Source organism: Botryllus schlosseri, chromosome 3, assembly GCF_051294905.1.
Source record: "Botryllus schlosseri isolate E-star chromosome 3, Bs_hap1, whole genome shotgun sequence".
Lineage (NCBI taxonomy): Eukaryota > Metazoa > Chordata > Ascidiacea > Stolidobranchia > Styelidae > Botryllus > Botryllus schlosseri.
Window position 1 is genome coordinate 21,721,892 of NC_137238.1, and position 24,003 is coordinate 21,745,894.

The following is a 24,003-nucleotide window of genomic DNA, read 5'->3' on the forward strand; positions in this document are numbered from 1 at the left end:
TTAGTACTGTTCGAATGTCCGCAAGCACGTGCAACGCGTGGGTGCATGGGTAATTGATTTCCGCTAACACTTGAACATAACCATCAGAAGATACGTGTTGTATAAGACAAAAGGTTGGAAACGCCTAGAATCGCCGTTATTATATCACATACTCCGTAAAAACTCGGACATTTTGACTTGCGCAAATCGTCGTTGAGGCTACTAAAGACGCGTTGATAAGCGCGGGTATTCAATTGTTCGACGCGTTGATAAGCGCGGGTATTCAATTGTTCGACGCGTTGATAAGCGCTGGTATTTAATCGTTCATGACAGATCAGAGAGTTGCTAAATAATAGCACTCCCAGACTCGTCGACAAGATTATTATGCGCGTAAAATCGTCAACACGAGTGGATTGTATAATTTTTATTTGCGCGTGTACTTAGCCATAACGATTTGATGCTATGTTGATGAATTCAATATAAATAAATGAAAATCCAAACCCCGCCATTTTATTTCAAAACCACGTCCTTATTTGCTTGGCTGGCTGCGCGCCTGCAGAGCGAGGGCGAGAGATAGTGAAGAGCGGGAGTGCGCGTGCGGGTGGATGCCCTTCTCGTTGCCCAATGCATAGACAATAGGGTTGTCCATAATTTGGAAAATCTTACAAATCCTCGGTTGTAATGTCTTATTCGATAGATTATTGATAAAAAACGACACTGAGCCTGAAAGAAGCTCACAGAAAGGCCGTTTAGATTTCGTACAAAGCGTTTGAAAGTAGCTGCCGAAGAATGGGCGTGCCACCGACCATAGAACGGCGAGAAGACTAGTAATCAAGAAACCACGGCTCTTGATTGGATAATCGGCTATGCTTCAATGACCACGTCAGCAGCAGCTTGCTGATTAGGTGAACAAGGAGTCTGCTACTGGCGGCGATTCTGAAAGCGCATTGTATGTAGGTTGACAGATAATGATTTAGGATTGATTAAGGGTATGTTGAGGTACGAAATACATGATGAACAAACAACAGCTGCTTCACAAAAACGTCTAAAGCATGACTGCTTTATTGTGAAAGAAACCGCCGTAGCCTATATGCCTTGTTTTCAACGAGGGAAAGCATAGGCGCTTATGCAAGTGGCGACGGATTCCTAGTTTCAAAAATAATATATCATTATTGAATACAAAGATAAAGCTTAACAATGACACTATAGTTTGTGTGATCTCATTGGGTTCAGGTTGTAGTACATAGTTGAAGTTTTGAAAGCTCTAAGGGTCGGCTGAATCAGCGGGTTATGCTTGGCACTTGTCAGATGCTTGCATCAAACTGTATTCACTTGCAAGTGTTGTCAGAGTCCTTGATGATGACGCAGAAAAGAGGCGTAAAAGTAAGCACATAATATGCCGGATATGATATGTCAAATTCCTTAATAATCGCGCAGAAAAGGGGTGTAAAGGTAAAAACAGACAATGCTGCATAGTGCATAGTATCCAGCGTAGTTTGCATATCATATCAAGCAGGGCCTGTGCATGCATTTAAACCTCGTTTCTGCGACATCATTAGGGACTTTGAAAACATTTACAAGTGAATTCAATTTGCTGCAAACATCTGATGAGTGCTAAGCCTAACCGTCTGATTCAGCCGATCGCTAGAGCATTCAAAACTTCAACTATGTACTGCAACCTGAGCCCAATAAGATCACCTAACTTATAGTGTCATTGTTAAGCTTTATCTTTGTATTCAATAATGATATATTATTTCTGAAACTAGGAATCCGTCGCCACTTGCATAAGCGCCTATGCTTTCCCTCGTTGAAAACACGGCATATAGGCTACGGCGGTTTCTTTCACACTAAAGCAGTCAAGCTTTAGACGTTTTTGTGAAGCAGCTGTTGTTTGTTCATCATGTATTTCGTACCTCAACATACCCTTAATCAATCCTAAATCATTATCTGTCAACCTACATACAATGCGCTTTCAGAATCGCCGCCAGTAGCAGACTCCTTGTTCACCTAATCAGCAAGTTGCTGCTGACGTGGTCATTGAAGCATAGCCGATTATCCAATCAAGAGCCGTGGTTTCTTGATTACTAGTCTTCTCGCCGTTCTATGGTCGGTGGCACGCCCATTCTTCGGCAGCTACTTTCAAACGCTTTGTACGAAATCTAAACGGCCTTTCTGTGAGCTTCTTTCAGGCTCAGTGTCGTTTTTTATCAATAATCTATCGAATAAGACATTACAACCGAGGATTTGTACGATTTTCCAAATTATGGACAACCCTAATAGACAATGCACTTGCACTGTCGGAGCACAGAAATCCTAAACAGGAGAATAGTGCCACTGTAATTGAAATGTAATAAAAATGATAATGATAACAATACAAACAATCCTGATGGGAGGCCAAGAAAATAGAAGGAAAATACAATATGCGACAAATTTATTGATAAAAACCAGAAGGTACATCATCATTAATTTTGTGTTCAAAATTTTTGAAGACACTCCTCCCTCGACTCTAATCTGGTCACGTGAATTGAGAATGAATGGATTTTTGACAGCGATATGTGAAACTATCAACATTTTCGACGATATCCATTCAAAAGGCAAAATTTTACGCTCCGCGCGACTATACACGTAATGCGGGCCTGCTGGGATGTTTTACTTCTACAGTAAGGAAATTTACGCAAAGCATACCCCAAGAAATAAGTGTATTTCAAGAAATAAGTGGGAGCACAGGACACCGCAAGGGCCCTCCACGGTGCCAAGTTCACAGTAACAAAGATCATATCAGTATTTGTCGTCCATGGTCCATGTCGACTCTCCGCTGGAATGCGGATGTATTGTAGAGATAGTCGAGCTGTGGCTTTCTGCGCTATGGGGGTGTTTTATGGTCATGGGTGTACAAGTTTTGAGAATATGTTAATGGGGTGTACCACGACGGGATGGGTTGAATAGCACTGGTCTAAAGGCATAATGGGGATAAATGACGCCGAGCGATTCCAGATGCACTGGTCGTTGGTAGTTATCTGAAATGTATTGATACAGGCTGTTTCTGTTTTCGTCAATTTCGGCTGATCAAATAATCAGAGCACTCAACGCGCATTGCCGAACATAGCCCCACGATTCCCCGACTCATAGAGACAATAAATGTATCATACCAGCTTGACTGCGAAGTCAACCCCAAAGAATAGCACTTCATGGATTTGGAAAAATTTCTTACGCTATTCATAGGACAGTAAGTCCAATGAGTTTACATAGTTTATTAAACAAATCGTGGGTTGAACGTACGGACGCTCGATTCAAAAGTGCATTCTTGACCGGGTTTCCCATTACTCGTAGTATAATCATTGGGTTGAGAAATTGGAAGACACTGGCGCATGACACGACAATCATGTCAATTGCAACATTAGTTTTGAATGTGTTATACATTCTGCCAACTATCCAAACCACGAGAGGGATGTCACAATCGGCCTCTTGCGTAGGTTTAAAGATGAATTTCAATCACGTTTCGGTTTCGCAAACTACATATTATATATACCGCGATACATTTTTCAATCTACCAGTGGCGTAGACATCGAGTCTTCACTGACATATTATGCCCATCACCAACGGAATCAATAATTCCTATATTTTCCATTATTAAGAACCGGGAAGAAATTCGTGCATCACCTTTTATAGTTGTTGGAAATTTCACCCCGTAGTTCAGCCGAACATCAGTCAAGTGAGATAGACTCAAGTTAGCCGCCTATACTTTGGAAGAATAATTTAGTTGAACGCATTACGGTAAATTTCCGTATCGAAACATAGGGGGTTTACATACCCTGAAGTGTTCCGTCACTTTCTGTGATGTGAACTTGGACGGTCGCGAGTCGATGACCGAGAAGGTGTAACTTGGGCTTAGCCTCGTGTGTACTCAAACTACGGGTATATATCTAATGTGCGTAATAAGACTAAAGGGCAGCAACTGTTTTGCCGCTCTGGTGATGGCGGTTCGAATGGGTATTTCTATACTATAATTCTGATGGACTTGATTGCTGTGAAGATGCAGATTATATCATCAAAAGCTTAAGGGTATTGTCATACTAGATTTTCCTTGACAGATCGAACCATAAATATGAGCCGAAAGCTGCATGCCAGTTGCTGGCTAGGCCGATTTACTGAACAATTTAAACAGCTGCCAAATATTGAATAACATAGCAGTATAGATATGAAAGTAACTAGAAAGGTACGGGAAAATGCTACAGCCCTTGATAGTTTTTTTAAATAACATTACCCCCATTTAGCCTCTTTCGCGCGATACAATCATTGTCTCGTTATGTGACCTTGTGCTACTTCTGATTTGTATTCGTATTACGCCCATGCGTTGAGCTACCCTATTTCGTACTAATTACGCATGTTGTGGCTGAAATTTAGAATTTGGGATTCAGCGAAAGCACGGGTGGCCCATCTCAGTACACGGTAATTGTAAATTACAATAGGATCTGGCGGTTATAACTATTATTCATTCAATGTCAATGTGGCACACGAATTAATACAAAGAATGTTAATTTGTCACTGAAGCTATAGACGTAGGCGAATTGCCTAATTAAGCCTGGTCCATAAAGGCTGAACAATGCTACATTGCAACAAAGCAGTGTTTGGATGACTTGACTTGACTCGAGTCACTTTACTGGCTTGACTTTACTCGTGACTCGAGGGTAGTGGCTTGATCCCAGCACTGCAACAAGGTGAATGGGCCTGTGCAAGAATCCTTAAAGATACGAACCACAATAAAGTGGGCAAAACCACGCGTTCCAATTGATCCCCGAAAGACAATACCCTATACAACCTACAGCTTACTTCAGCAGATGGGTGCTCACTTCTTATACGGTGAGCAGCATTATGATTCGGCTGAATTTTCCACAAGGATACATTTAGCAGTGCACACTTGTCGCATCCCTGTTCATTTATCCGGGTTCCTGACCGACACAGATTCCACACTCCAAAGGTCAAGTTTTGGAAAATCAAAGCACAGAACTAATTTTTTTTTTAAAAAAGGAGAAAAGCTTCATAGTTGCATGTAAGAACGGTGCAGTATTTGATCACACCTAATAGTATGGGTGTGAGTGACAAGAGTAATGCCCAAACGGCGTGATGACTTGAAAATACGCCGTTAGCTAGGAAATAAAATACGTAAAAACACACTGTTCCCGTATACAATGTGTCATAAAGAAAAAATAAAATAAAAAAATCAAACGCTGACAAGCGACACCGAGGGATTGCGATCGTATGAAACAGACAAGGGTTAGTAACATAATAATGGTAGCATACGAGAAAGTGTAATTCTAATCAGGGCTTTGGAACAACCGTAGGTTTGATTTGCTCTGGCTCCGGAGCTTTCTTCGATCGTAGATTGGCTACGGCTCCGGGCCGCATTGTCGCCGCTGCTCCAGCTCCAGCTCTGAAAACTATGAAAGGGGCCTGTCTATATCAGGGGTGTGTATACCATATGTGACGGTGACCCGCGAGAAGGTTTGAATAGCGCGCGAGCTAACTTTCAATATATTATCGAAATTCTGTTGTATTATCAAAATTGAATGGCTCAGATTGTAGGCTCGCAGGGCCAGCCAAAAATATAGTCGGCCTGGCCGCGACACTTGGATGATGATGACTAAAATGTCAATTCATACGCATTGGCAGATCGAGAATCCAGCAGTCACATTTTTGGTTAATCGTCGTACATTGCAATAGACTAAAAAAGTGGTGAAATCGTTCTTCATGCTTCACGTGTTTAGTTGTCACATGATTTCTTTCTCTGTAGACTGCCCTTATCTGAAAATGAAAGAGTGCCGGATTTAGCCGATTAGCAATTGCGAGAGAGGGTATATTCGCGTTTGCGCTCACAGAAAGATTGTCAACGATGAAAAATAGGCACAAAAGGATTATCGCATTTTAGCGGAAATCTTCGATATCGAGATGTCCGGATGCCGAATAGTCCTGTCCTTGCAAACTGAGCCCAGCGGGCGGTAGACAGTCGGCCCGCAATATACCATGTAATAATAATATTACCTTTGAAAGTATTACGCGCTTTGCGCGGCTAGTGGGTAACGCACTCGTTCGTCAATTTCATGTGGCCCTTCAACCGAAAAGGTTGGCCACCTCTAGCTCAATTAATTATTAATTTACCCGTAAGTTGGTTATCTATAGTAATCTGGAGTCTGTTGGCCGTCAGTAACATTGGATGCGGCAACGGTACATGGGTGCCGCTGTGCCGGCTTGTGGCGATATAATGAATACTTGTCAGTTGTCGCTAACGTCATAGTTGCACTGGAACCCACTTTACTTCGTGCCAATGCTGTACAGTATACAGCATTAAAATTCTGATGCGGCGTTTTAACACTGGCACTGTGCTCGTTAACGTTTCAATTGGCCAACGAGGTTGTGCATATGATGAAATTGCGGGTATGCAGAATATCCACAATATTCACAGGCGTAATTCGCATACCGAGGTTCAGCACTAATGTATGAAAATTGAATATGGAACATACGACTGCCTTGCTGTTGAATCCCCAAGAACATGGTTAGTCGGGAACGATAGCGCCAAGGGGGAAAATATTCTTAGTTTCGCGAAGGCCTGCTGTTGAATTATGCTAACTCAGCAAATATGGTCATTACATATATAATGGCATCTTATGAAATACGTCGAAGCCGTCGCTACCCCTAAAGAACTGACTCCAGCTCCGAAGCCCTATCTCTAATCGAATTTCCCTACCGGCGTACATCACAATGAGGTTCCGGATCTAACATCGCGACAATTGTTTGCTTATGATAACAACGTCGGAGCTGCATTGCTCCATTTCCCGATAATTGTTAATTATGACTTGATCGCACAGGGAAGATGTGCACCTTGCGCAGGAATGACGCCAATTCGCGGATAAACACAAACATACTAACCTATTTAGCGACCTAGTTTACGAGACTATTATGGGCCAAAAAGAAAAAATATATATATATATATTTGGTAGATATGCGCGCAATGCAGTTTAGTTGAGGGGGGTAGAATGATGGTTGGTTGGCATTTGCGCGATGTTGCGGACTCGCTAACTAACAGGCGTCAAGCGTTTTAAGTATTTTGTATTTAGGGTTTGGGACCTGGTATCTATTAGACGAATACCATGCACTAGGCGAAATTGGTTACATATGCCACACATGACGACGATAGTACAAATGGAAAAAAACAACGACCCGTGAGAATTGTAAAGCTATAGAATTTCAACGCTATAGAACCGCAAGACTTTATAGAAATTGAACACCATTGAGGGTCCCTGAAGATGAATGCAATGAATGGTGAATGTAAGGAAATATGGGCGTAAACACGCACATATGCTTGTTTCCGCGTCATGGGTGGTGTCAAAATGCCAATTAAAACCAGATCAATTTTTACACTACTGGCTATCCCGCCTGTTGCCGGGGTAACTGATCAGCATTACCGTTGGGATTGCATTTGGATCAGGCGTTATTTTGAAACACCTTGTTCAAAACGTATTTTAAACAGCGTTTTTTTAATGGAGGGTATCTTTTGATATATTGTGCCTTCAGTCTAGTGTTGTGCGCCATTATTGGGAAAATATCAAATACTAAACACTAATTGTGTAAGATGTGAAAACGTTACGAACCTGTGGTATGAGTCAACGGACGGTTGGTATCTGTCTTGCAGTGGCTCCCGATATTTCACTACTCTTGCTCTATTGCCCAAAGCAAATAGAATTGTTGCAGCGGACTTTGCGTGGAGAGTATGCTAAAAAAATTGATAGCGGTCAGTATAGGGTAATTCTGAACTAAAAACTATTTCGTTGTATGAGCTAAGATGCTATTATGTAAAGTATACTAAGAAGATGTCCAACTCAAAACACTGAGGCAGTTAAATTAGCGGATTCTTTATGACTGATCGCAGCGCGCGCGCGGCAGTAATCGCCAATTCATCACGTCAACGACAGGCCCCCCCGAACGCACATATAGTATTCCATGTACGCAGGATACAAATGCTTTCGCGATCGGTCGCATCTTCGGCAGGCCTGGTACGCACGCCTAATCGTTGGCCTGACCTGTCACACTTGTCATGGACCTCGTGTGCAAGATATAGTGTCGATAGCCGAAACTATCGCGCTGCCGGCCTCGCAAGCTTTGGCTGCTATCTACTATCGTTCAAAGAACATGCCGCCGATTGAATAATAATTGTCTAATAACTGCATCGCAAACACGAAATGATAGCACACCCTAAAATTGCAACTACTCGCCGATTGAGACGCAGGGCAAATAATATACATGGGTACAGGCCTTTCCAGAATTTGCATGCTATTTTAAGGGTGCGTATTAAAACTGGGGGCGTATCATACTTGGAAGGCTACGGTGGTCGGTGACTTCCCAACACCGTTGTTAATTCGGTGTTTGCCTCCACTGTCTGATGACACAAAGCAGACGCTGCGTGTTTAGCGTCTTTCGTTTGATATAGGCTAATAAATGCACTATACAGCATTCTACGCCGTGAATATAGGAGTCCTTGGTGATGTCAGAGGGGTTATGAAATATATATGAAAAATGGCAATAAAAAATAAATGATAAGCTATATTTGACCTCCTGGCACAGTGGTTCTTAACCAGGGGGTAATTACCCCCAAAGGGGTAATTTACCAACTTATGGGGGGTAATTCAAATTTTTATACTTATAACGCTGCACTGTTCAAAGTATTTCCAAACGTAAATGTGAATGTAGGCTAACATATGTCTTTGCGAGCTTGTGGACCTATATATTTCGTTTCACTTAGTACACCATGCCTGCTGTGAGATCATAGTAACCATTAGTGATTACGAATAACAGGGCCGAATGTAGTTCAGTATAGTGCTAGGTAATTCTAATTTATTTTGCGGTAGGGCGGATCATATATTGTTGCGCATGCTGACAAATTGAAAGACAACAAGGGGCGTCTAAGTTTAGCTTTACACCTATAATGCGGTAACAATATCGTAGAAAAATAGTTGATTAGTATAGAAAAGTGTAGTGCTGGTCTAGTCTAGTCTATAAAATTAAGTTTGAAATCATCAACATGCCTTTGAAGAGACGAGGGGAAGATTTTCGAACCTTCTGGGTTCTCCTTCAAAAATGAATAACCAATCTTCGTATGGCATTGAACCTTATGATTGAATTTCCTTCAACTTATTGCTATGAAGGAGGGTTTTCTATCAAACTGAATGATTTTGCGATTGACAATTACATGAGGGATGCTGGCAATTATTATCATACCCTTTGTTTATATTTGACCACTGGATAACACGAAAACAGCATCAGCCTTCGCATAGACTTGATATTTTTACCGGTGTAACTTTTAGTGTACATTATGACGTCATCTTTGTGCTGTTCTTCGATTTAATTAAGTGCGAGCTGTAATAATTTGTCATTTATTGAAAAGGGGTGATTGCAACCCGTCATTTTCTTCTTGGGGGTAACGATATGAAGAAGGTTGAGAACCACTGTCCTAGCATATGACGAGGTTAACACGGCCTGTTCATAAGTATTATTCATGATCGAGCATACAAATTGGCAATTGAATCGGATGTAAGTTATAGGGTTGCGAGGTGTCCGTTTTCCACAAAAGAACCGGAAACCAATGTGCTATACTGGGATGTGAATAGGTGAATTGTAGAGAGGCCGCGAAAGAGCATAGAATAGTTGTTTTTGCTTTTGTAGCATTCATGGCGATTGTCGACCGCTGTGTTCATTTACACCGGGCCGATGTTATTCGTTTATTCTACTTAGCTACAGACTTATAACACCACCCACTTCTGGATCTTTCGTAGAATACCGCTTACGCGGGTGATATGGCGAAGAGGGGCCTATAGAGGGACACCCTGCACTGTTTATGAACGACCGAAAAATATGGCTCTTGGCAGATTGAAAATATAAATATATATATGTACGTTGTTTTCGAAAAACCAAATCTGGAATAATCAGTGTTGAGTCGGCCCCATTTTAGATTCGGACTGCGCATATTCCACACAAATTGTGAAAATGTGATGTAAAATATGTAGGATTTATCAAGGATTGATATGATATTCAAGTCTAAGTGGGACGGATATTGGAGAATTACTGAGCCTCAGAACAGTTTGAGGCTTATTTTGTGTTCATCGATTTACCAACAGATGAGGTTCCGAGTCACAGGTCCTTCTAAAAGTTTTAACGTTTGAACTGGTTGAACTCGGTCCTTTTTTGATTTTTATCAGCCGATCAGTACTGATTCGAGTGATTCTACAACAGATCGCGCATGAGCCGAAATCTCAATTTTTTAGTCGCGAATCATCGACGGGACACATTCCCTCTTTATAGGCGGGTAATGTGGCATAACAGCATATCTTATAACGCACGCTCGCTTTTGAAGGTGTTGCCATATTGAGGTTTGATGAGTCGCCTAAAGATTTTGAAACAGTTCTGTAGTGAATTTTGAGCTTTCTATCCTTTGAAAGATATGTGGCAGTGTCGAATACGTGAAGGTACAAGTCCCGCATGTAACGTTCCCTAATATAGTTAAAAATTAACATCACAACATGCCATACCCTGGTTTAAATGGATTATCTACAGGGCCTTCGGTTTTTACGATAAGCCGTTATTGACGTGCGAGTCCCATGATAGGCATGTTGTAACTGTATGGTTGGAAATTCCACCTACATATAAAAAAAAATGTGTTCTATTTCTGAATGGAGTCAATTTTTATCATAGCATTATGCGCAATGCCTTATGTACCCGTAACATAGGCCTATTATGCATAATTCACCGAGGTAATATAGAGTTTGGGACCACAATTTATTTTATATCCACCCAATAAGCATCGGTCAAATCTGGGCCTGCAACAGAACCATTAACAATCCGCCATCGCATTACTTGCACCACATGGTGACGAGGAATAGCCATACTCGCACATTGATTCACATTTTGTCACAGCGTAATGCAGGCTGGCAACGCAAAAATGAAAATACAATAGGCTTACTGGGGAGGGTGCGGCGTGCTGGAACTTGTTGCGGTGCGGCGGGTCGCGTGTTTGGTTGGCCGGTTGGCTGGATTTGTCGGGGTGTGCAATCTCCCGTGAGATAATTGCGGAGTTCTGTCGTTGGTTGCCGCGTGCTTGGCGTTTCGTCGGCGAGCTGGGCGGTGACACGACGCGACAATTCTAGAACACAAAGGACATATGAAAATTATGATGATATACGCGCACGACCCACCGGTCATTGCCCCTTATCGCCGGCACAATGTGTTTTTGTTTAATATAGAGTAACTCGCATCGCGACTATTGGTTGTTATCTCAAAACCCGGGTTCGAGTGCATTGTTGCAGTTCTCGACTTATGTTCGCAAAGCATAGTTGGATTTATGTCATGAGCGTTGCAACATGTTCCAACTAGTAGGCGCACACAATTAAACACTATCTAACTTCGCGCTTCGAGAATATATAACACAGAAATGATTCAGAGATTAATTCAGGCTCAACTTGCGGCCCTCATCAATGCAATTAATGCACCTTAACTTGTATAACGAGAAAGTGGATTTGATCGTCAAATCGTGATAGTGTTTCGAATCCACGTTCCTAATGATGAGATCGAATTTGTACATCTAATAAGGACCGTTAATTTGCTGGAATCAGCTTCAGTATATTGTGCGGAGTACTTAGAAGTGATCAATCTCATTAGGCCGTAAAATCGGCCGGCAGGGTTGCGCTGATGACGAAATTGCAGACATGCCGCAAACCTTAAAAAGTTGCATTTATAATGCGAATATATTGATTCGCTGCGACTTGTGAGAGTTGTATAATTGCTTTGCACTGCAGAAGTTGCATCGCCGTTGAATTTCCTATATGTGCCGAGAGGCTTGGGCATATTGTTCATAAACCAATGGCAAAAACGCACATTTCTCTACACAACAATGAATACTGTGCTGCGGCGGCTTCTGCCGTAGTGACTGGATTGACGCCGGCATAGTAAACGCAGTACAACAGGGCCGGCCAACCCGTGGCCCGCGAGATAAATTCTAAAATTGGTAATGTTTTCAAGACTGGATTGCACACATTGTGAACTTGCAAGGCCAACCAAGGATTTGATTAGTCTGGCCGCAACACTTGAGATGTGATGAAAAAAAATATCAGTTCCGACGCATTGGCAGATCCATGAGCCAGTCACATTTTGGTAGATCTTCATACACTACAATAAAGCAGAATAATTTGCGATCGATTTATCAAAAGTAAAAATTTTCTGCACGCTTTTGCGCAACATTTCGTCACTCGATTTCTTGCTTTTAATATCGTTACCCCTTTCTGAAAATTAAAGAATGCCCAATGTATCAGATTGAGTATACCTATATTCGCAATTACGAGACGAAGTGTCGTTCAACATATGCGACCTTGCGACTATGAAACATAGGCACAAAATGATTGACGCATGTTGGTCGAAGCTTTTGATATCGATATGTCCAGGCGCCGATAGTCCATTCGATGCAAACTGAGCCCAGCGATATACAGCAGGTCTGCAATATAGTCAAGTGACAATATTATTAACCTATGAACTTCCAAAAAATTGCGCGCTTCGCGAGGCTAGTGGCCCGCGCAATAGTTCGTCAATCAAATGTGGCCCTTTGGCTGAAAAGGTTGGCCACCCCTGCAGTACAATATGACAACAGTGTCATGGCATGATCAGGCCTACTGAATAATTCGGACAAAAGTCTCGTGAGCATGGTACTAAAATAAGCTGTGTGGCGGAAGCTGCCTCAACTAATCGATCACTCTAAGTACTTTAAAATAATTGTTGGGGGCGGTTCTAGCCATACGTATTCTTTGAGATAAATAACACTGGCCTACACGATTTTTGCGCCGGGACTTCTTTGGGTCATTTATGCTTGGTTTGAGGGTGCCGAATGCGAATCTGACGTGTATTTTGCTCTATCACATTACGTTTTTGAGATGTTGTATGTGTTGAATATGTCTACCTTTTCGGGGTGGCCAAGTAGATTTTGGTTACTTACAGTACTTGCGGGAGTGGTAATGCTTTACAGCTATACTTCAACATCTACCTGTTATTATTCTGGATGAACAAACTACATATTCAATTTGGTTTTGTGCAGTAGAAAGTGGTTCAGTGGTTGTATTGCATCACTATCGTGTCGAAAAAAAGCTTGGAAGGTCACATATTTGGGACATGTAGCGGGGCGAACAATCCTCTTCTACATAACATAACGTCAATACGGTGTTTGTTGTTTGCACAGTGCACTCTTAGAGCAGAGGGTGGGTATACACACCTCAAAAAGTGTGTGTATTACCAAAAGTTACCCCGTCTGGTGGTAACTCCAACCGTTACAATCAAAAGTATACAAAGGAACACTGTCTTAGATAGACATAAAAATGACTTCTTACCTAATCAACAGTAAATCCGGAAGTATGGGGTGTTCCTGCTTCATGCGATGACTGTGGACGCCACAATGTTCAGGCTTTATAATGATGCAGTGCTGCAGTAGATTGGCATCGATCTCAAAACTGGAGTGCATCCCGCGATGGTTGCAGTAGTAGGGTGAAATTTCTTTGAGCGATAATTGTAGGCAACGTCGGCATAACGATCTGCGATGATAAGAAATTGGCTTCAAACTGTCGTAGCATGACGAATCTTAGAAATACTCTGCCCTATCAATTCATAATATTATGTTGGAGTGATTCAATCTGCGCACACAATCCGCGCGGGCTCTAATACAGCTCGCTAACTTTGGCCAATCTGGAATCTAATACATTTTATAAAATAAATACGTTGCTATAGTTCGCGAGCTGAAGTGTATGGCTCCGTCGAAAAGGTATGGCTAAATTGGGTGTAAGTCGGTACAAAAACGATCTCACCTTGCTTACGATGTCTGCTAAATTCGCTGCGAACATGACAAAAAATAGCAACGGAAATTGTGAGGTCCTCAATAGCACGAACTGCTTACTTGGGAAGTAACGCTCTAGTTATATTGCCAACGCGGCATTTTCTTGGAAACGATACTTCTATTCTGGTGCGTATTGATGAAAAGGCATTCAGCGTCACTTCTTGACATTATAGTCAGTTATACTCGCGACAAATATGACCTACGCGGGATAGCAAGCAATTAATATTCTGACTCCTGTATTGAAAAGTAACATTCAGTACGTTCTCCAAAATTATTGAGTAATTAATGATAACACAGGTATGCAAGCCCCCGCGAACATGGTCTTAACTGCATTTATATGTTATTTACTCAAAAACAGAATATGATCAGGCCCCTAGTCGTGACACAGCGCGAGTCGGGTTGAGTTCTCGGAGTGAGAGCGATCGCCTGATCATTCAGAGTCATTTCTCTTGCTAAGCCGTCCTGAGGGCGGAATGATTGGCGATACAACTTAAATTAAATACCGGTTATAGAACTTAATTATGGACGCAAAACTGTGTTGTGTCGCTCGTACACCCGTGTAACTGCTAAAGAATGTGCGTGTTTTGATTGGCACCTTTATTGGATTTGTGGTGGAAAATGCTTCTGACAAAATTTCCTTCGGGGTAGCGAATATCGAGTATGCTTATTTGGACCACATTGGGCCCGCCTGACGGCGGACTTGTGATTTCTAGTCGTCATCAGGGGCGGTTCGCGGACACTGGCGACCGATTCGGAAGGTGTGGAAGAGTGAACATATTGTGGAGTTGGTAATATTGTGTAATCATTTGACTGGTCTGGCCAGTGAGTGAGCTGAATGTCCGAGTCTGGCCCGCGACGTCGATTGGATTTGACGACCCTAAACTACATGCTACAAATTGTTAGAATCAGCTAAAGTAGGGGGTCGAATGCGAAGCTTCCTAAAGTTGAATAGATTGGTGTCGTAAAGTCCACTGCCTATCTGCGCATCCGTGGGAATATAGCGCATAAACTATATTTGGTGAAATTTAAATCTTATTGATGTAAAAAGTGAACGCCGTACGACGTAAGGACACGGCCGTCTAATATACAACGATACGGTATTATTATATTTCAATGCCACAGTACTGTAACAACAACTCAAGCCGTGGTCGTTTCGCTTGCTGTCAGTTTATTTGTGATGTAACTGGGAAATGGTTTGGAACCCCTGATTTGGTGCTTCGCCCAGCAGCGAATTCTAGAAGAGCACGAACACTGTACAATGCAATACATATACACCGCTCAGGCGTGTTTTACTGATTAGTGGCGGTCCCGCGTGATTATGTATGAAAATGTAATGGTGGGGCTTGTTGATTTGTAGCTGAGCGTTAGTGTCCTGTTTGGGCATTTTGGAAGGTCGGGTTTTAGCGTTTCAGAAGAGGGAGGTTTTGACAATCCCTGGCCGTTCGCCTCCAACTGCCCCATGTAAAAATAGAAATCAAGGCCTTAGTTGTTAGGCATGGACAAAGTTGATTTCTTTTCGGCTGGGGCATTCGAATATTGATACAAACTGGTTATTATTGTCGACGCTTCTCTGACACCTATATCAAGCATTCTTAGAGCTGTTTTGAGTGACAGGGGGGTGATAAAGCTCACAAAGGGCGCAACTAGTCGAAGTGTCATTCATGCAAGTGCCCTGAATAAAAGATGAATAGGAATCCATTTGTGGATTAGTCTATAGTCAGAAGGAGACAATGTTTGCAATTGAATATCTGGCTATTGAGGTGCAGAATGGTGAATAGTGAAAGAACAGATTGGGGGGTAACACACTATGAATGAGTGCATAAGGCATTGTAGGAATTCCCAGTGAATTCCTGTGATATTCTATTCATGTACAGAAGAGTGAATAGTGAATGGAAATTTCGAGAGCTTTAGAAGTATTGTGGCATTCTGAAAACTTCCAGGGGTTTTCTGAGGAACGCCATTGATATTTGATATGAGATAGAACAACATGGTGAATACACAAGCATATGTCATTGTGCAAAGGAGTCACACACAATTAGCCGTCAAGTGTCAGTCTCTTCCGTAAAAATAAGATATAAACTGATGATGAACGGCCAATAAATGAGTCTGCCCAGTCCGAGCTGGGGGCACACGGAGTGCCGTAGCAACAGAGGAACTGTCGAAAATCAGAAATCTACTGGTGTCTCTACCTCAAAATATTAAGCGCAGAGATGGACTATTATCGGTGCCAGTTATGCGACGAACAGTTCTCGCGGAGATATCGACTCGACGGGCATCTGGCAAGTCACTACAAGGTCGAAGCAAATCAATGCTGGGTTTGCGCTAAACAGTTCAACTGCAAATCAACTCTATCCGGTCATTTAATGACACACTACAATTTGAAGACACATCGAAGTCAGAAACGAACAATGCGAAATATGTGGGAAGGAGTTTGCCCGTAAATATCATGATATTGCAGTTAAAAAACCACATGACGATCCACGGCATCAACAGCGTAAAGTTTAACTGTGAAATTTGCGATAAGCAGTTCACATCGCGACAGGGGTTGAAGTGTCATCTTACTATACATTTACGGGGCTAAATCCTGTGTGTTAAAATGTTGAGATGTCATAGTGATGCTATTGCTGAAAGTCTCTTTGACAAACGTAAAGCCAATTCGCGAATAGAGTTGCGATGTTTCAATACTTGTTTCAAATCAATGTGCGTATAATCTCGAAATCTGACTGGGTGAAAGTTAGTAGTCCTGTTTGTCTATCCTATTTCAATTCACACTATGCCAAAGTATAAATGTTCTATTTTGGGTGATCACAATGGATTTGCCTTTAGTACAGCCCGCGAATGGATTCCGATACCGCACTATAACATTTTTGATGATAAGGACTCAAGGATTTTTAATCAACAATACCTGAATTTTTTTTGGTAATATATGCTAGAGTTGATAAATGATAAGTTGCGTGTTTTTGTTAAGCGATTGATTTCTCAGTAATAAATACAATGATTTTATGGGCGTACTTGTGATCCTTGACCCTTGTTAAACTAAGTTGGTATTGATTCTATAGTATGAAAACAGCGGCGTGGAATGTGTGAATAATTCGAAGTGGCTGAAGTTGGAGTCATTAATATTCAGGTTGCGTTCGAATCAACTGATCGCGGGATAGGTTCGCTTCGCGACTGCAAAAAACTGATAAACTCGCTTGAACAAAATGGCCGCCTGGGGAGAGATGATATAGGCCTACTGCACAGACTGATTCTAATACCGAGATTGTCAGTGAACTACTGATACAAACATATTGCTGTTCGGGGATGTTCTGTTTTGAATCTTGAAAACATTTGTTAACAGGAATCCATTTTCCCTGTGATAGGCATGGCTACTGTTCCGTCTGGGATTGAAAACGTAAAATACATGTCGGGGCCGTTAAACAAAAATATATATGAATAAAAGGTACAGCAGTCTGATAAGAAGTAGTTTGGTTGATGCGTCGCATACTCAGAGGTGGTCAGTGACAAAGTACTTCTACTTTTTCGAAGTACTCAAGTGGTTTTCCTCTACTTCTGGTACTTACTCAAGTAGATCTGATTTTCGCTAATTCTGCTTCTACTTCGAAATATTTTGTGATCTACTTACTTACTTCTCGCTATTTTCAGTTTGTCAAATAGAAGTAGTTTAATCCTCCAAACGGGAAGATAGCCTGAGGAATTTCGGGCCTGTTTTCACGGAGCAGCAACATTTAATTTTCATAAAATTTGAGTGAAACCCATGATTTTCGTCGCGCTTCGCGCGCGGTGGATACGGGGTGACCAGTAGTAGAACCAACCTTTGAGTTCTAATTACTTCCCACCATTTTTTCTGCAGAAGATACATGTTGAAGCATAAAAGTAACAGTACTAATGCCTCCGTGTTTTGAAAATATCAAAACTACTTACTTGAGTAGATTTTTTCACCGCTACTTCTACTTCCACTTGAGTGGCTTTCTTGACTACTTTGACCACCTCTGTAATACTCTTGTCGTACAGGTTAATATGGCTCGAGACCTGCGATGCCTACGACCTGATACGGACATCACGACTGACTTAATGATTGTTTGCGATGACGCTGTGGGTGTATGTATTCGTGCGGCATTGTTGACTATTAAATTACAAATTATTGGTCCGCAAACATATGCTGGGTATTCAGCAAGAAAGTTGCCTCTATGTGTAAGGTCTGTAATTACTTGAATATCGGTTTTCACTTACGTATATCCGATTGCCCGTTTTCAATTAAGAATAGAACTCTTAACTTGGATTGATCGTCGTGAAGCGAGTCCAATTTACTTCGGCATTTTCGTTCATCGGCCTCGGTATATCTACTTGTAACTTGTAACGGGATGGTTATATAATCAGTTCTCAACATCAAAGCGGAACTATAATGTGCCTAATCGAGACAGTAGGCCTACTTGTTCTGCCCAGCATATTTCGATCAAAATATGAAATGTTAAGTAATGATTCATTCCACGAGAGTCACCTCACGGAGAGTTGGTGTGTAAAACATTGAACGCAGTGCTGGCTTCTACTCGACAAAGAATTAATACAGTTCGCAGGTTTCGTGCAGTAGATCGGACTAATTATTGTTGATACAACTCAGGGGCGAGACTGTTTAGTACGGCCAATCAATTCGTGACGTCTATCGGGTCCTAACCAAGTTCTGCAAATCGAGTTTGCATTGGATGATCTGCCTTCTGATTTCGGCATGCTCGCCTCTATGTGCGAGTGTGTGCCATTGGTATTGTGGATATTGGTCTGGCATTACAAGTAGACGTGAGAGAAGTACTTGGAATGGATTGGTCTGGTCCTCATAGCCTAAGATCACCGTATTTTTGTGGGGCAGATTCCGCACACCCTTTTGGCGCCCACTGACGGACTTTCTAATGAAGTATCACACATTGTCTGTCAATATGACGCCACACTAGCAAAGCTTTGCTTCTCGGCCATGGGTTTTCACGATCGGGATCGGGGCCGCGATAATGTTGAATTGATTATGAAATAAATAATAATAATGACCCACGCCGGTTATTACTTTTGACGCATTAGCTTTAATCCAGTAAGTGATATTTTAGAAAATGTGTGTCAGTTCGACAACTCGGATATGTTCGCTTGGGTCTTGTATCCAGAAAAACGACACTATAGCTATGTACGCATATAAAATAAATAGTAGTTCAATCGCAACGAGAGTTAGCGTTAGTGGTTGCGTGTTATTACGATTTCTTTGAGGGTGCGCGTACCACAAATAGTTCCAGTTTACCGAACTGGAATGCATTTAGCTGGCATCCTGCAATGTGCTATCGTTATGATGATGACCACCGATAGTTTCGTTTTATGATTACAATTACTTCAGCAGGTCCAGACGATGATTTGTGATCACTACTATGAATAACAAAATACTACATTTTGTAGATTTAAGTGTAGCGCATATTTCGATATTTTTGGTTGGGAGGTTTCTGTATGACTCGAGTATAGTTGAAAGGAGGTGCCTAGCGAACATATTCCAATTTGGTTTTGTAATGATCGAGGTGTGTGTAAGTGGTGCGGCGCCTTCGTGTGTGTATATTTACCTCTATTCGGTCATCCGTTCGGAATCAATATACACTCAAACTGCATTTCTGACGGCTGGCAAATTGCGATGACGTAGTCATGCCTCATACATGCTTCGAAAAGGAAACTTGACTCGTGACTTGACTTGACTTGACTCGAGTCAAAATGTGCAATGACTCGAAGGTAGTGACTTGATCTCAATACTGGCTCGAGGTGACTCGGAATGCCGTAAATTTGTTGGAACCATGGACGCAACAAACTAATAGCGTATCAGGGGAATAGTAATGCATCAGGAGGTCGCAGCTTGGTGTTTCGCTAACTAAGTATAGATATGGCAACCATTGGCAATCTGTTAGTTGCATCCTTGGTCGCTAAACCATGTTATTGAGGCCGCTTAAAGGTACCGAGTACCGTAGTGGTACCTTCCAGTGATGCACCCCCAATGGGCCGTTCGGCGTTCCAACATTTTAATCACTTGGACACATTCATTAATGTATTTGCGTAATATTTATGTTTGTTTTTTTCTGCTCCTATATTTGAAGATATTTGGCCATGATATTAATGGCCTACTTATTTATCAGAAGTACACACAAATCCTGGATTGGAATTTCAATGCTCAACTTAAATGACTCGTGACTCGACTTGACTCGAGTCACCTCCAAAAATCGAGGGACTTGACTTGACTGGAGTCACCTTTAAAAATCGATTGACTTGACTTGACTCGAGTCAGAATGTGCAATGACTCGTGACTCGAGGGTGGTGACTTGATCCCAACACTGCTTGGCTCGTGAATTACTACTAGATACACCTGCTCATACAATGGAATAAAAAAGTCATAGAACTACCATATCAAGGTGTAGCCACTAGCAAAATACTATGGCGGCTATAATTCCAATGTAAGACACACTTTTATATTGACCAGGGGTGTTTAACTGAGTACTCAGCCTTGCCTACTTGCACTACTTACTCTAGCGGTGATGTAATGCCACTTCTACTTAATGAGGTATTGAGAAAACGACCTACTTTTGCATTTCGGATTTTGGGATGTTTGGATGAGTTTTGAGACATGGTTATCAATCTCACGCTGACCCGTCAAAACAGAATCAGTGTAACGATAATGTCAGCCATTGAATTTATATATTCTCGAAAAGTAAGCGAGGCTTAATATCAGGTATAAGCACACAAACCAGCAATTTCGAGAGTGGCTACCGTTTTACAATTGCTAAAAGAATACGACACCTGGTCAGGTTTCAAAGCTACCTGCTCGAGTACTTTTAGTACCTTCAGGTTGGTTTGGGATGCTTGGGGGACACTTTGCAGTGGGCCGGTGGCGCACAGGAAATGAGAAAACTGTGAAGCCTGTGTTAGCATCGTCAGAAGTGGAATTGGAAAACTTATTGCGAGTTTGTAGTTATTGTTGATCGTACGAGTGATATTTCCGACTAGAGTTCCAAATTGCAGCACACTTTCCATAAATATTCAGTTCGATGACCGAGACAAGGGGTCGTCTTCCGGGCAGATTCACTTATTTGCAGGTTTCCTAAGTACAAATATAAATTATCACGGGTGGCGGTGATGTCCCTCTGGTTTCGGTGCAGGCAGTTTCACCGGTGCCTATGCGGATGGTGCCGGGATGTCCACTGTTGACCTTATATTGGGGTGGCGCTTGGATATAGATGCGATGTGATGTCTTCTGTGAGACTGCTGAGCGTAACTTCCGGGCTCACTGGTCTGCCTCTTACTCCTCAGGTGCTCGGCAGCTCTTCTAAGCATATCCTTATCATTCCTGAGATCTAAAAATCACAGTTGGTGATGGTTAGACATGTTGTTGTGGTTATGGATGAGGAAGTATACTTGCCCACGCCCTGGTTTGATACGAAATAAATGAAGACTGTGATTCCGCGTGTAACCACAACTGATTTTATGACCAACAGTGAGCTACGGACTATCAGTAACCGTATGCCCTAAATATGTTTTATGTGAAGCCTAATTATAAATTAGCATGCTTAGTCCAGTTTTTGGAACTCGGCTATATGGCTGGGTTCTTATTTCCACATCATCCACTACTATCCTAAAAAAGTCTGACACAGTCTGCCAAATGCTGACTGTAAATCAGCAGGTTGTATAATTTTTGAATGATGTCTACCAATTTAATCAGTATGACATACTTTATAAGGGCTGCTAAACGGGATGCTGATATTTTAGTAATGAGAAAGTGAGGGCTCATTTGCAGGAAGAATTGAATATACAATCAAACAAGGTTTACTAATCAAGTTTGTTTCGATTGAGTAATTTCTCTTTTACTTGCAAATTCCAGAGGCCATATTCGTTCTTGTGCCTTCATGTGTCTATTCGCAGATTTAAGCAGTAACGACTACTTTAACTTCTTTGAGTTTTTTGCACTGTTTTCTACTTGCTCTATTAACTTGTGGGTCAGAGGTAAAATAACAGCCGGTATATTCTATGTATGCTTGAACTGTTCCAGAATAAACAAGCAGCAAGTCTTACAACTCACGTGACAGATCATGCTTTGACTTGACTTGATATTCCTTCGGTGAGACCTTCTGCAGTTCCGGCAGTCATGTATCAATCTAATTAGCTGCATTTTCCTACAACAAAATCAAAATCATGATAGTTAGGATGAAGATTCAAGATGAAGGAGGTTGCAGCAGTTCAAGGCATCCAACTCTAAAACAGTTTTGCATTGTCTTGACAGCATTGCACAATATTTTATCAATAAGATAATTACCTTCTATTAAATGAATGTTCTGTTCCGAGATTTCAATTCATTGAGACTTCGCTGTTCGCTGGAGCAGTGGTGTGGCTGCAGATTTTGTACTGATAGTGTTGCGCCGCGCGTTGTTTCAGGTTCAAATGCGGCATGCAGTCTGGCGTCAAGTCGAGCGTAGGGGGAGCAACGAGTAGTGATGGGGATGATGGGCGGGTTCCCGATTTTGGGAATCCTTATCTGTCCCGATCCGAGAACATCCTGCTATTGCTCTGGTGCTATTTCACATTAAATATAGCCTGCAAAACAGATATGAACATTATAATTAACAAATTAGTATCAATATCAAGTAATGCCTTACAAGGGTATATTTTCATTACATTTCAAATCAATAATTTTAGGTACGGTATATATCTTGAATATAAGTGCAAGTGGTAGAAACTAGGTCGGGGAAATGAGCTAGAAAGACTTGAGAACAGTAATTGCCTTGCGGAGAGGGTGAACATAGTAACCCAGGCATGCTATGATGCCAACAACAAAACCAGATATTGTGCATTGTGACTTGACCAAGACCACTAGTACTACTGAAGAATGGAAGTAAATTTTCATAAGAAGTGGCATAGTCACATAACAGTATAAGATGGATGAATCAATCAGAATGATCACTAGATAGAGCAGTAATGAATAGGAAAAATTGTCAGCATGATGATGTGCACAACCAATCAGAGAGTGGTAATTCAGTTCTGGACTGTTTCCGAAAATAATAAACATGACCAATTGACCATGCCAGCGTATCAGCATATATTCATACATTACCACACCACACAATCATTTCAAATGAAATCGGAAATCAGAACCACCCGTTACCTCTGCAACAAAGCAACAGCACCTCGCTTTTCTGTCATCCTGACAACTGATACCACGTATTCTAGTGACTGATGAACAGGAAAGATAAGAATCAATACATAATGAACAACTGAATGCAAAAACAAACCCTTCTGTAGCTAGCTTGCTGGAGCCTACCTTCGTCCTCATCTCATCCAGCAGTAATCACATCACTGTAGAAATTTTACTTACCGTGTGTTGCTTTTGTTGCTTACGCATTTCAGCGACGTGACCGGTATCAGCGGTTTCAACGTTGTGATTTGTTGTCGGAACCAGCCTAGGTTTGATCCATAGCAATGAACGCAGTTGGCTGGGGAAATGTTATCGAGGCAGTTTTTTCAGTGAATGTATGATATCTTGAACCTTTATTAACGACAACCGGGTATCCGTATGCAGGTGGCCTCGCATTCGGCGGGCCATATGTCGTGGCGATCGACATTGGCACTTATTTAACCGACCTTTGGATGACATGTGACGTTACTAGTAACGTCCTAAATAGTTTACATGCGCCTGTGAATATCAGATCGACTGCCATCCCTGTTTTAACTTCTAGAGAGTGTTATCAGGTATCGTGCACGGCTCACAGTTCAGAGTATAGGGGAAATTAATGACCTTGACAGTTTTGTGGTATTTGTGATTTCTCAGTAAATTATTGTTTATAATGTGGTGATTGTGCCCGTCGCCCATGTTAGAGAACTTAACATTGTGATAACGTGTAGATTTGTCGGACGTGGCTGTTAAACTGCGTTGTCTACTTTAATCTCGTTGTTGATGTCATACTGCCTAAGGTAGGCCTTGGGAATTGACGAGGCCCGCACTAGAGTAGGCCTATTACACCGCTGAACAATTTCTTGGTAGATGGGGTACTGCAGATATGCAAGATGTACCTTGTATGCCCGGTATCAAACAACTGAAGTTGCGATGTCAG

General features: G+C 41.8%; 1 protein-coding gene and 1 long non-coding RNA gene across 3 annotated transcripts; both read right to left on the reverse strand.

Moving 5' to 3' along the window:
* Positions 1-5,478: 5,478 nt before the first annotated feature.
* Positions 5,479-13,968, reverse strand: LOC145436060 (uncharacterized). Of its 2 annotated transcripts, XM_080313343.1 has the most exons (5): positions 13,866-13,968; positions 13,395-13,595; positions 10,988-11,167; positions 7,626-7,747; positions 5,479-5,781 (listed from the first exon to the last, which is right to left on the reverse strand). In XM_080313343.1, the coding sequence occupies exons 2-4, from the start codon at positions 13,523-13,525 to the stop codon at positions 7,684-7,686; spliced, it is 375 nt and encodes a 124-aa protein (XP_080169469.1). In that variant the 5' UTR covers positions 13,526-13,595; positions 13,866-13,968; the 3' UTR covers positions 5,479-5,781; positions 7,626-7,683. The 2 variants fall into 2 exon arrangements, with proteins under 2 accessions (XP_080169469.1, XP_080169470.1); XM_080313344.1 differs by having other exon boundaries at positions 5,479-5,776; positions 7,622-7,747; positions 13,395-13,954.
* A 6,614-nt stretch (positions 13,969-20,582) lies between these two features.
* On the reverse strand, positions 20,583-22,948 carry LOC145436061 (uncharacterized). Its single transcript, XR_013914154.1, has 3 exons — positions 22,212-22,948; positions 21,978-22,071; positions 20,583-21,255 (listed from the first exon to the last, which is right to left on the reverse strand). It is a non-coding gene; the product is annotated as an uncharacterized LOC145436061 (long non-coding RNA).
* Between the last annotated feature and the right edge of the window lie 1,055 nt (positions 22,949-24,003).

Excerpts from the sequence above, each read along its gene's own strand:
- LOC145436060 (XM_080313343.1), bottom strand. The coding sequence starts at position 13,525 with ATGCACTCCAGTTTTGAGATCGATGCCAATCTACTGCAGCACTGCATC. Across the intron at positions 11,168-13,394 it reads CCGGATTTACTGTTGATTAG|AATTGTCGCGTCGTGTCACC; the intron begins GTAAGAAGTCAT and ends TTTGTGTTCTAG. Across the intron at positions 7,748-10,987 it reads AGCACGCCGCACCCTCCCCA|CATACTCTCCACGCAAAGTC; the intron begins GTAAGCCTATTG and ends CAATTTTTTTAG.